This window comes from Gobio gobio, assembly GCF_949357685.1.
Source record: "Gobio gobio genome assembly, chromosome: 8".
NCBI classification, from domain to species: domain Eukaryota; kingdom Metazoa; phylum Chordata; class Actinopteri; order Cypriniformes; family Gobionidae; genus Gobio; species Gobio gobio.
Window position 1 is genome coordinate 7,288,375 of NC_137114.1, and position 12,843 is coordinate 7,301,217.

At 39.5% G+C, this 12,843-nt stretch overlaps 1 protein-coding gene across 1 annotated transcript; it reads right to left on the reverse strand.

Annotated features, from left to right (window-relative positions):
- Window positions 1-2,129: 2,129 nt before the first annotated feature.
- On the reverse strand, window positions 2,130-12,452 carry cbln18 (cerebellin 18; the record flags this gene model as incomplete). The annotated part of the gene is made up of 6 exons (XM_079823240.1): window positions 2,130-2,428; window positions 2,992-3,123; window positions 3,208-3,387; window positions 3,476-3,519; window positions 10,041-10,100; window positions 12,352-12,452. The coding sequence occupies 6 exons, from the start codon at window positions 12,450-12,452 to the stop codon at window positions 2,130-2,132; spliced, it is 816 nt and encodes a 271-aa protein (XP_079679366.1).
- Between the last annotated feature and the right edge of the window lie 391 nt (window positions 12,453-12,843).

A 12,843-nucleotide genomic window follows, 5' to 3' on the forward strand; every position in this document is an offset into this window, starting at 1 on the left:
TTTTTCTATATTAAAAGTAACCTGCTCTGTCCTGTCTGTCAGCTAGGGCTGGGAATCGATTCCAAAAATAATCGATTCCTCGATTCCATAGTGTTGGGAATCGAGAGTCGATTCCAATGTTTGGAATCGATTCCATCAGGGGAATCGACTCCTCTTTAAGAGCCCCTTTCAGTTCAACAGAGATTAGCATTCATTTGTCTCTCGCTCACTAATAATGATTAGAAGTCCATTTAATTTCTGCAAAAGGTTCTTTCAGACAGTTGAAATGAACCAGTTAAAAATAAAGCAATTCTAGGTTAATGGTGTTTATTGTCATTGTTCCTGCATCTTGGACAAGTTCACTACGTTTTGCACCCAAAAACATAATTTAAGCTTAAATCGTGAAAAGGTTATGTTGTCCACAACGGTAGGTTTTGAGAGCTGCTTGGTCTATGATAACAGATAGAGGTGTGAGGGTCGTATTTTCATTAGAAATAAAATGCAGTTTTTTCTTTCTATAATCCAATTATAAAACTGAAAGAAAATGCACCTAGAGCACAGATTAATGGCTGTTTGACAAATAAACTGCAGTCCTATATCATTGTTTTTGTTAATATTGTGGTTATTTTTACGTTCTGTGCAAAAGCACTTAAACAAACTGTCATTTATCTTAACTGTACACATGCATTTTAGACATATCATATATTTTTAACCATGCAATAAATGCACATCCGTGAATAATGTGCTATCATGTTTATTTATTAAATCGCATTTACTGCTGGGCTATGGGCCATTTCAGGAGCATCCATAATTACTATTTAAAATCAGAGTTATTGAAATGTATCTTCATTTTACAAATAAAGTTTCAGCGAAGGATGCTTTCTATATCCTTATATCCCACGGTCACTCCGGGACTAGGCTCCCCCATTAATATTGTAAAAAAAAATTTTTTTAAATAATAATCGACAACAACCCTGAGGAATCGACTCCAATCGATTCTGGAACCAGGAGTCGGACTCGATTCCAAATATTTCGAAATCGACCAGCCCTACTGTCAGCATGTTGTCAGTGTCCTCTCTGCTCCATTTCCATGTGTTAGTTTGTGAGTAGTGTCTCTTTTTCATTCATTCAGGATGAGTCTGAGCCAGAGCTTGATGGTGGTGCAGTAGGCCTCCTTACTGTCATCAGTGACCATGACACAAGTCCAGTTCACTACCACCCTGTGAGAATCTCTGTCATCATTGAAAGTAAGGCCGTGGTCAGCCTCCCCAGAATTGGCAATGCCTTCCTGGTAATCTTTGGACTTATCTATGCACTACACCTCAATTATCCCAAAGCACTGACCAACACTTTTGAATTCACTCAAAAGATTTTACTTTGTCTGGAAAGTGGTAAACTGTCACCCAGGTTGCAGACCCTCAAGAATGACTTGATGATGTAGAAACTCATCTGAAAGAAGGCTGCAGGGTAAAGCATTATAAAAGGCTAGTTCAAAGTTATCTCCTTTTGTCTAAGTAATGCCTCAAAAAGTTACTGCACGTTCAGCCAATAGGCCCAAACTACACAATATGCCTTTGTTCTCATAATGCAAAAGTAACGCTAATGTTTTGTATGTTTTAATGTTTTCCTCAACCATTGTGGGCTGCACAAGTGTACCCACATTTCACTGTGCATTTGATACTGTTGTTTAATGTCTGCCCTGTTGCCTTACCCAGGCTTTAGCCAAGAAGCCAATAGCACACTTTATATATTTAGCTGTAATGAAAGAATTTCATTTTGGTAATATTTATTATTATTTTTCGATTACTCTGATTTATTTTCCTGACTATCTGATTAGTTTTCTGGTCGATATCAGACATTCGTGATAAATATATATTTTTGTAGGGCCTTAAAAAAAATGTCGACAAACTATAAGTTATGAGCTCCACAAAAAACTATTAAAGTAACCTTTATTCATAAAGCCATATACTCCCTTGAAAAGGAAGGGTACATGTTGATTTTGTAATATCTATGACAATTTTACGTAAAAAAAAACAGATTCAAATCCGGATTCACCAGAATAACATCTTTTTTAAAACTGGTTTAATCTCTGATGGAAAGCATTACAATGAAGATCGCTGTGTATGTATGTGTTTACAGGTTTTTTCTCATTACTCAGAGAATGGATAGATCAGGTATCCACTGAAAGTGTTAGAGCCCTGGGTGTCTCCACAAAGCTGTCTGCCTGAGAGCAACTCAACATAGACTTGACAGCCACGTCTAAGCTGGAGAAGAACAGTCTGAGTACTACTATCCTCTGAATCCTCGCGGTTATCTTCCCAGGATGAGGCAATCAGCTGACCATTCTTCATCAACTGCACCTTTTGGTAGAGACGATCTGCATCGCCAACTTTGGAATAAGCCGAGAAGGAGAAGGAGTAGAGACCAGCATGGGGGGCCGTAAATGTACCTGTGAAGAATCAGGTTGAGAATGATGTCTTTGTATGGTTGGCAAACTTATTGTGTTTCTACAAGGATGAATTGAACAAGATGCACAGCATATGGTCATCACATACATCTAAACAGGAGTTTAGCTTGACCTATATTAAGCATAATTTAAATGAGGTGTAGTGTGAATCATTTGCACATGTAATTATACTGAGAACACTATCTATTTGAATACTAGTATTTTTCTTTGTTACATTTGACTCATAACTCGATGATCCATTACACCTACATGTAGTTTTCAAATACTCCTGAAGGACTTGATTAGCTGGATCAGGTGTGTTTAATTAGAGTTAAAGCTAAAAAATACCGATCTGCCTGATTTGACACCATTGTATGAGAACTGGAGATAATGACATCACATTTTTACAACGGAAACAAGTCGACAATAAAATGACTAGCTGGACTATTTTCTTCTAGAGCTGCCCTTACAGCCAAAACAAACTTAGCTGCATTATTTTCCTGTTATCACTGTAAAGCTGCTTTGAAACAATCTGACTTAACTTGACTGTATTTTGTCCTACTTACCCAATGCAGCATTGTACCCATTTCCTTGATTGAGTGAGACAGACTGGTAAGAGATAGACATGTTGCTGGTGAAAGGCCCAAGACATCCACTCATTGGTAGCATTGCAGCGGTGAATGATATCTTGCATCCAGCTTGAGAAAATGACAGAAAGCAAAGAAAATGCTGCAAAATTTGTTTGTTTTATGCAAATATGAGGTGACAATTTTGATGACTACCTGTGACTTCCTCTATTTGGCTGTTCAGGTGAGTCAATCCCTCCCATAAGCCAACCAGACGTGTGAAGGTGGCCTCCTCCAGCTCAAACAGTGGCTTCGCAACACAGCAACAACCCTGCTGTCTCCCGAATGCACATTCACAGTCCCATCCACCACAGGGCAGGGCCCCTGTCCAACTCACTGAATTTAAGAAGAAAAAAAAAACTAACACCTAAAAATCCTGTATCTATTTGAACCTGAAAAAAAAAATCATGATCAAATTACTCACCAGCAGTTTCACGCAGGAGGTCAAAGGGAGAGGCAGCCTCTGCACTTGAGCAGAGACCGAGAATCATCAAAATACATGGACCAGCTAGTGTCTTCATCCTCAGAATCCACAGAATCCAACTGATAATATAAAAATACAACTATTTTACATATTAAAAAACAAACTATATATATATATATAGTACTGTGCAAAAGTCTTTTCACCCCCCAAAATTGGGGTCAATCCAGTTTTAAGCCTTTTGCTGTAGTGTGTCAGTAGGAAATACCAGTTTACATTTCCAAACTTTCATTTTGCCATTCATTGTAGTCGGACAACACCCGGTATGATCTGATCTCACCATCATCAAGTCTGCCTGTGATTACAAGAAGAAACAGAAGAAAGAAACTGAGACTGACTAAATTCAGAAGAACTGCGGCAACGTCTCTAAGAGTCTTGAAGAAACCGACCTGCAAAGCTACCTGAAAAACTATGTGCAAGGGAACCTGGACAAAAGTGGTTTTAAACGCAGGGGGTGGTCACACCAAATATTGATTTGATTCAGTTAATAGAAGGTTATTGATAAATACAATCTATTTGTATTTAACAAGTGCCTAAAACTCACAGTACTGTAGCTTGGTCGGTTTCTTCAAGCGTCTTGGAGACGTTGCCACCGTTCTTTTGGATTTACTCTGTCTCAGTTTTTTTTCTGTTTCTTAATGGAATCACAGGAGGACTCTCTGTTGTCAGACTCTTTGTGAACACATTAACTAGATTATTACAATTAATGGCAAAAGGAATGTTTGGAAATGTAAAGTGATATTTCCTACTGACAGACTTCAGCAAAAGATATACAGTTGTGGTCAGAATTATTGGCACCCCTGGTAAATATGACGAATGATGGCTGTAAAAATACATCTGCATTGTTTATCCTTTTGATATTTTTTATTCAAAAAAAAAAATTTGCAAAAATTGAACCTTTCATTGAAGTAAAATAATTGAATGTGGGGAGAAAATCACACATTAAGAAAAACACACACACACACACACACACACACACACACACACACACACACGCACACACAGTAGGGGGCTAGAGGGCTAGAAGGTCAGAAAATATGGGATTCAAAATCTAATTTAAACTTGAAATGCAAACAAAAACCTTTACAATTTAAAACATAACAAAACAAACAAAAAACAAACTTAAAAAGGAAGAAGAAATATCATGCTCCAGGTCTCTAATATAGAGTCCCCGACCTGGAGGCACACTAACAGTACACAGTTTGGTTGTGTTCCTTGACTTCCGACTCTACCACTGGAGAGTGCTCTCGGTCAACTTGGATCAAATGTTTGCTGCCAGAGTTGTATAAAAGCGAAGTATCATTTCATAGTGTCATAACAGATAAGTCTTAGTGCCTAAAACCACCCTTCTACTGGGATCAGGATAATCCAGATTTTTTTTTAATTTATCCCAATTATAGACAGTTGTTTTTTAACACAAACTGACGATTTTATCCAAATCAAAACCAAGATTGTATTTTGTTATCTAATCCTATCTAATATTTTAGAATCCTCCCCCATCTTAATTTTTAAGATTCAAGATTCAAGATTCAAGATTCAAGAGTTTTATTTGTCACATACACAGTTATATACACAATATACAACTGGCAGTGAAATGTAAACAGGTCCGCTCCATGGACAGTGCAAATAACAGTTACAAGAACACAAGGGGAAATTAAAATAGAAATAGAATAAAATTAGAATAAAAAGTATTAACATAAGTAGAGTTATAAATAAATCAAGTAAGATAAAAATAGGAAATAAGATAAAAATAAAAAAATAAAATAAAAATATAAAATATAAAATAAGTGGATATGATAAGTGAGAAACTGTAGACTTAAAAATAAGTGGTTAACATAAAATATATATATATATTTATATATAGAGAAGTATGATGTGCATGCAATAGGTATAATTGCAAATGGAGTATAATGTGCAAACAGGAGTATGATGTGCAAACAGGTTATTACAGGTTGTTACACAGTAACAATAGGAACGTAAAGTGCAGTGCAATGGCAGTATGTGGATGTTAATGTTTAAACTGGATGTTTATGCGTGTGCGGGGTGAAGTGAAGTCATGTGACTGAGTTCAGGAGTCTGATGGCCTGGGGGAAGAAACTCCTCCTGAGTCTTTCAGTCTTTGCCATCAGGCTACGGAAGCGCTTACCAGATGGCAGCAGGGTGAAGTGAGAGTTTGCAGGGTGATTAATGTCTCTGATGATTTTAGTAGCTCTACCTCTGCAGCGTTTGGTGTAGATGTCCTGCAGAGACGGGAGAGCTGAGCCTGAGATGCGCTCGGATAAGCGCACCACTCTTTGCAGGGCTTTGCAGTCGTGACTGGTGCTGTTCCCGTACCACGCTGTGATGCACTGAGTCAGGACACTTTCTATCGCCCCTCGATAGAAAGTTTTCAGGATGGCTGGTGAAACCCTGAATTTCCTCAGCTGGCGCAGGTGGTACAGTCTTTGCCTGGCTTTTTTCACCTGTGTCTGGATGTGTGTAGTCCAGGTCAGATCCTCGGAGATGTTCACACCCAGGTATTTGAAGCTGCTCACTCTCTCTACCGGTGTCCCGCTGATCATGAGAGGGGAGTATGACCGATGCTGTCTCTTCCTGAAGTCCACAATCAGTTCTTTGGTCTTGCTAACATTCAGAGAGAGACAGTTGTCCTGGCACCATGATGTCAGTTGCTCCACTTCGTCCAAGTATGCCGTCTCATTGTTGTTGGAGATGAGACCCAGGACAACAGTATCATCAGCAAACTTGATGATAGAGGTGGAGCGGTGTGTGGACAAACAGTCATGGGTGTAGAGAGAGTAGAGCAGGGGACTCAGCACACAGCCCTGTGGAGCTCCAACACTCAGGGTGATGGAGGTGGAGGTGAACTGGCCTACTCTCACCGCCTGGGGTCTGCCAGTGAGGAAATCTTCAATCCAGAGGCAGAGAGAAGAATTCAGGCCTAGATCCAGGAGTTTGTGTGTTAGCTTAATGGGAACTATGGTGTTAAAGGCTGAGCTATAGTCAATAAATAGCAGCCTGACATAGTTCCCACTTTTGCTGTCGATGTGAGTGAGGCAGGAGTGAAGGACGTGAGAAATGGCATCTTCAGTCGATCTATTGGGACGATAGGCAAACTGAAGAGGGTCCAAAGTGTCAGGAATGGAGGAGCAAATGTTGTTTTTAATAAGTCTCTCAAAGACCTTCATGACTAAAGATGTGAGAGCCACTGGACGATAGTCATTTAGGCAAGAGGGTTTACTGATCTTAGGTACAGGGATGATGGAGGATCGTTTGAAGGAGGTGGGGACAACAGATGTAGCAAGGGACTCGTTAAATATGGATGTAAAGAGCCCTGCAAGCTGATCAGCACAGGACCGCAGAACACGACCTGAAATACCATCCGGCCCAGCAGCTTTCCTGACATCCACACGTTTGAGTGCCCTCCGAACCTCGTCCTCCGAGACAGAGATCACGTGACCGTTGCTGCTCTGAGGGACTCTCTCTGACGCGTCACTCGCCGGAGTCGCGCTGCCGCGATTACCATCAAAGCGAGCGTAGAAAGAGTTTAACTCGTTCACCAGTAACGGATCAGCTCTCACCTCTGCAGAGGATTTAGTTCCAAAAGCACAGATGGTCCTCAGTCCCTGCCACATCCGCCGGGAGTCGTTGAGTTGGAAATGAGATTCCACTCTGTCTTTATAGCGGAGTTTTGCGGCTTTAACGGCGCGCCGGAGGGCGTAACATGAAGCTTTGTACTCCCTCATATCCCCCGTTAGGAGACCGGCATTGTAAGCGGTAGTGCGCGAGTTTACTGCAGTGCGAATTGAACTGTCCACCCACGGTTTCTGATTAGGGAAGGACGTTATAGTTATAGTTATAGATTTGATCCAATAGGAGTACAACAACTGGGCCCAGGTTATCAACTTAAGTTGTGATGCGTGTCTAGGGCTGTGATCAAACTCTGGTCTTCTCAGGGGTTTTCAAACTGAATAAAAAGACAAAGCAAAAATGAAAAAAGTCTACCGAATATTCTAACGGTTTCATTTCTAAACGTTTCTCTCCTTTATTGATGTATACATACTTTCCAGAATTGTATATGTTTGCTTTGTATCTTTCTAGTGAGTTTTTCTCACTATAGCCCCCTTTATCTCTCTCACTGGTGTTGTAAGGCTGTATTCTTACCGCAGTACGTAAACTGCTTAAATACATTTATTGTGAAAGTTGCATATCCAAATAATTTTTAATTGAAAATGTTCTTCTTCAGGTTTATACAACATTAAGTATATTTCAATTTCAGTTTGGAAACAATATGTTGTATTTATAATGTCACACTTACTATTTATCTAACAGTTTTTTTTTTTCACACATAAAAATATATAAATGGATTTTAGGAATGGGGTCCCTCATAAAAGGTTTGTCATATTTGGGGTTCCTTGGCATCATAAAACCCCCTTTTTGAAAACCCCTGTTCTAGTCAATTGAACTGCTCCTTTACCACTGAGCTATTGTGGATGGCAGACAGCAGATGAAAGCAAGGGCAGAAGAATAACATGCAGTGCTTTACAGGAGATCCCAAGTTCAAGAAGACAAAAAGGCGAGCTTCTAGAGAAAAAAAATATATACAAGAAACAAAAGCTTGGCAAAAGGAAAATCCAAAACTTAGCTTTCTTGGTGAGGATAATGCATGCATAGTAGGCACAACTGATTGAATGAGGCATGCTTAAATAGGCCAAAACACAGATAGAGGTAGTAAACCAATGAGCAGCAACACAATGAATTCTACAGCAGCTGGGGCCACCTAGTGGCTGGGAGAGACATTACAAGCTGGAGCCTTAAGTACATCTTTTGCTGCCTTCACGTGCTATCGGAAATTTGATAATTACGACTTCTGAAGTCGTGATTACGAGCTCATTGCATTCAAGTTTCAGAATATGGGGGCATTCATGTGCAATTTTTACCTTGGAAACTGTTTAAATAATTTATTATTTAATAAACATGTAAACATATAGGCCAGTGTAGGAGAATATTGAAGAAACAGAGAGATGTCTGTTTGCCTTGAAGAATCAATAGACTCGTTAAATTTCACAGAGTAACAAAAATAGTAAACTACAGTGCCATCTAAGGATGACCATGATAACCAAAATCAGAGTAAATACACCCAATCATAAACCAGACATTTGTGAATTATTAATATAAAACTATTACTAATGGGTCACACTTTAGATTAGGGTCCAATTCTCACTCATAACTAACTGTTAACTATGACTTTTGCCTCAATAAACTCATAATTACTGCTTATTAATAGTTAGTAAAGTAGTTGTTAAGTTTAGGTATTGGGTAGGATTAAGGGATGTAGAATATGGCCATGAAGAATAAGGCATTAATATGTGCTTTATAAGTACTAATGAACAGACAATCTCATAGTAATATGCATGCTAATAAACAACTAGTTAACAGGGAGAATTGGACCCTAATCTAAAGTGTTGCCCTAATGTTGTGTCTAACTAGAAACAAGTGAGCCTGTCTCAATAGTCAACTGCCTCAATACTGTTCTTGTTAGCTTTTTACAGTATGTAATCGATGTATATTCTGTTGATTTTACATGTAATTAGATCATTTTTTGTCAATTTATTACTTCAAAGTTGTATGTACAAATAAAATGCACATACAAATGAGCATGTAAATCTTTTTGAAATATAATTTATTTTAATACTCACTGTGATGAAGACAACAGATCAGGTGCAGAAGAATCAAGTCAGTTACAAACCAGTTTAAAAGAGAAAAATTGAGTTGTAAGTGGACCTTTCTTTGCAGCTTTATGCAGTGGGTGGAGTTGGTCACAGAGTTGCCCAGCCTCTGAAGCATCTGATAAGACCAAAAAGTAAAGAAAGAATATGGGACACAACAATGCCTTTTATTTGTTCCGCTTGTATGAATACATGAAAAGGATAGTTTGTTACTGATACCCACAATAATATTTCTTACCAGGATACTTGTTGTCTCTTTCAACTCCTCATGGACTACAGATAATGATATCATTCCAGCTGCTGTGTGATTGTTCACTAGTCATTTGTCTATTCTTGCGACAAATAAAGAATGGGGCAAAATCTGAAGTCCCAATCTAGAGGCAGGTGTAGGATTTGGTTCCCTGATTCTCAGAAAAGGGTGTAGACTAGAGAAAGATGTGAATCTAAGATCATTGTTTACAGTGTTGTCTCATATGTGCCTGTATTTTAATGTTGTCCCAAAGCTTGAGCACAAATTTACGGTGTTTGTTATGTAAGATTAAAGTGATATATTTGCAAATAATCGCTTCTTTTAAACCGTGGGAGGACCATTGAAGTTTTGTAAAATGAAACTCATGTTTGTGTGTCTGCCACAAAGAAAAAATATCCTGAAGAGATATAAGGCTAAAAGCCATTCTTCCATGTGACAAACAAACAGAAAACAAAAAGGAAGCTGCAGCCACCTCTCTGGCAAACTGCCGCACACACAAACACAAAATGTCCCAGGCCTGGTCCTCTCTCACCTTCCACTGTCGTCACTCTTCCTTTTTTCCTTCCTGAGATCCTCCATGGGACTTGATCCTCTGTGAGACAGAGGTCACACATAGGTGTCTCTCATTAGGCTTCATTTCACTGGCATTGCTCTGTTCCCATGCACGGCTCCCATTTTGGTTAATTTTCCTACATTGTAGTTTTAAAACTAATGCAATCAATACAGGCAATGATGTGCAAATGCTGTTTTACATGTCCATATACAGTAAAGGTGAAGTGTCCAAGTTTTATCTGATCAGTTTTGCTTGGGGGAAAACAACAACAACAACAAAAACCCAAAAAACAAATGGTATCAGTCTTAATCACTTGCATGGCCAATATAGTGACCCTTACGAAAAAGAAGTTTATACAATTGTGCAATTAGTATACTTCTTTTAAACTAAGAATAAGAAAGTGTTCGTTCAGTTATTTTTAAGTACTTCTCAGAAATATGCTTAAAAATGCACTTAAGTGTACTAGACTTATACTGACAGAAAGGTCTAAGTATATTTGGATTATACATGAACTCAATCTTTTGATCGATATATACTTAAAAGTTTAATTAAGTATTCTAAGAATACTTAGCTTGTTGTGGTGTTTAAAATTTAGATTGAGCCTATTAAATACTTTTTTCACATAGTTTTACATACTGTCTTATAAACATACATTGTTTGAAAATATTGATTTATAAAGAAAACAGATGTGTTCCTAATTCTGAGTATCTGAAATTTTGTGTAGGCTAGTCCACTGGTAGTGTACATAGGAATTTACTTCAAATCTACTTTACTCTTTTCCTGCTACTGACTGAATTTTCTGGCTAAACATATTTTCACTGTTATATGGTAGGGGGCACTATTACGCATCTTCTGAAATAGGACAGAATATCCAGATCAAAGCACAAGTGAAGAAGAAGCAAAAACAAGCAATGGAAGATTGCAAAGATTGCATACGCAAATGTAAAATAACGTGACCATCAAACAGCATGTAAAATCTGCCTAACGTTACAGAGTGAAATGTCGAACACATGAAGATGAAACGACAGTGAAGCTTTTGGGGGTGTTGATGGAGTCAATCTACTCCATCTCTATTTTGGTCATCGTTCTGAATCGTTGTCTTTGACAAATTGCAATTTTCTCAGCTTTTTGTTTAAAATGTTGCTCTTTTTTTATTAAACTTAAGCCAGAGTTTTATATCATCAATCAATGACGCGTTCATTGACAATGAGCTGCATTACACGCAGGATTGAAATGGTGGCTACAAAGAAATCTCCAGCGCTCATTTTGGTCATGGTTTGTCTTGAAAAATGAAGACAATTTGACGGTCGTCCTAGGAGATGTCACACAGCAGGACTGGGCACCAAATCTTCTGACACTGCCAGAATTTGACCTGAGGTCAAATTTGATCGCAACTGTCATTAATCGGCTGTGGTGAACATGTCAAACTAACGGTCAAATACTTCAGATTTTAGCCTAGGATCAGAGGAATCTTTTAGTACACTATTTGCAAAATTAGTCTCAGACGGCCAAATCGTGGCCAAAATCGCACAGTGTGCACCTGGCTTTACCCACATTCAAGTGTTGAAAAAGGATGCATGAAGCTAGAGCTAAATGTAAGTACAGTTAAAGGTATATTTCAAGTATAAAAAATTAATACCCGAATAGGAAAATGTAAAAATAATATATAAATAGTAAACTATAAGTATAAGTTCCCATTCAGTCAGTCACCTTCAACGTTACATCGGACTGATGTCATGGGGTCTCGCCTGGGATCCCAATCACCTCCAAGTGGTAACTAAATGAACATTGGCCAGTGAGATTTGCCACACCCACCCGTATATATGGGTATAAATATGACTGGCATTACTCACTTAATTCATATTTTGATTCAGAGCCGAGCGGTAGTGAATAGCAATCGCTCATTCCAGTCATCCTTCAACTGAAGAGGGCGCACACAGCAGTGATTCGCATCCTGAAAGGGCTGTGCACGGAGAAGTGCAGCGATTCGGCATGTAAGAGCAGAACATTACAATGCTGTTGATGGCAGGTCACTGGTAAAGCAAGATCTGATTCTCATGTTCCTGAGAGGCGCCAGATGGTTAAATCCTCCCAGACCATGCCTCATCCCAGGGCTCGTCTGTTATTTGAACATGGGACCTCTCGCATCCTAAGCAAGGATCATACCCCTAGACCAACTATCCACCCTGTGCCAATTGCCTGGCGTCAACCGGCAAAAGAACTCACTCTGCACAAGGCTTCGGCGGAAAAGTTTTGCCACTGGCCTCATCTCCTCCAGGGACCTCACTACGGCTCTTTCAGGTCTACAGTCTTCAATCTCCAAATGGAGCCGTACAAACAGGTAATGCACAGGAAGGTTGGCTCGCATGCAGCGCCATTCTCCTCTACCATGGGGATACAAAATCGCCACTAGGCGAACCGTGAATCAAGTTCCTCCAGCATCCTTCGGCAGTCAGTCTGACGCCAGGCCCAGTACTCGTGTGCATGCCCGGCCGGCCAGCCCTTGTACTGGATGAGATGCCCATATGATGTGATTCCCCCTCAGTGATCCCATATGTGTATTGTCCACGATACGGTTTCCTTGTTGGTAAACCTGTGTCTTTCCCTGGGCAGTTCTACTCTGCTCCGTCTCTGCACCGGTAGTAGTTCCTCCCTGGTTAGGCAGGACGCACCGCAGAGATCTTCCATATGTAGCACTGCCCCACGGGTCAGTCCATATGTGTAGCCACCACACGTTACCTCCTTTGGCAGGGTGTGGTTTCTGTAGCTTCCCTCTCCATTG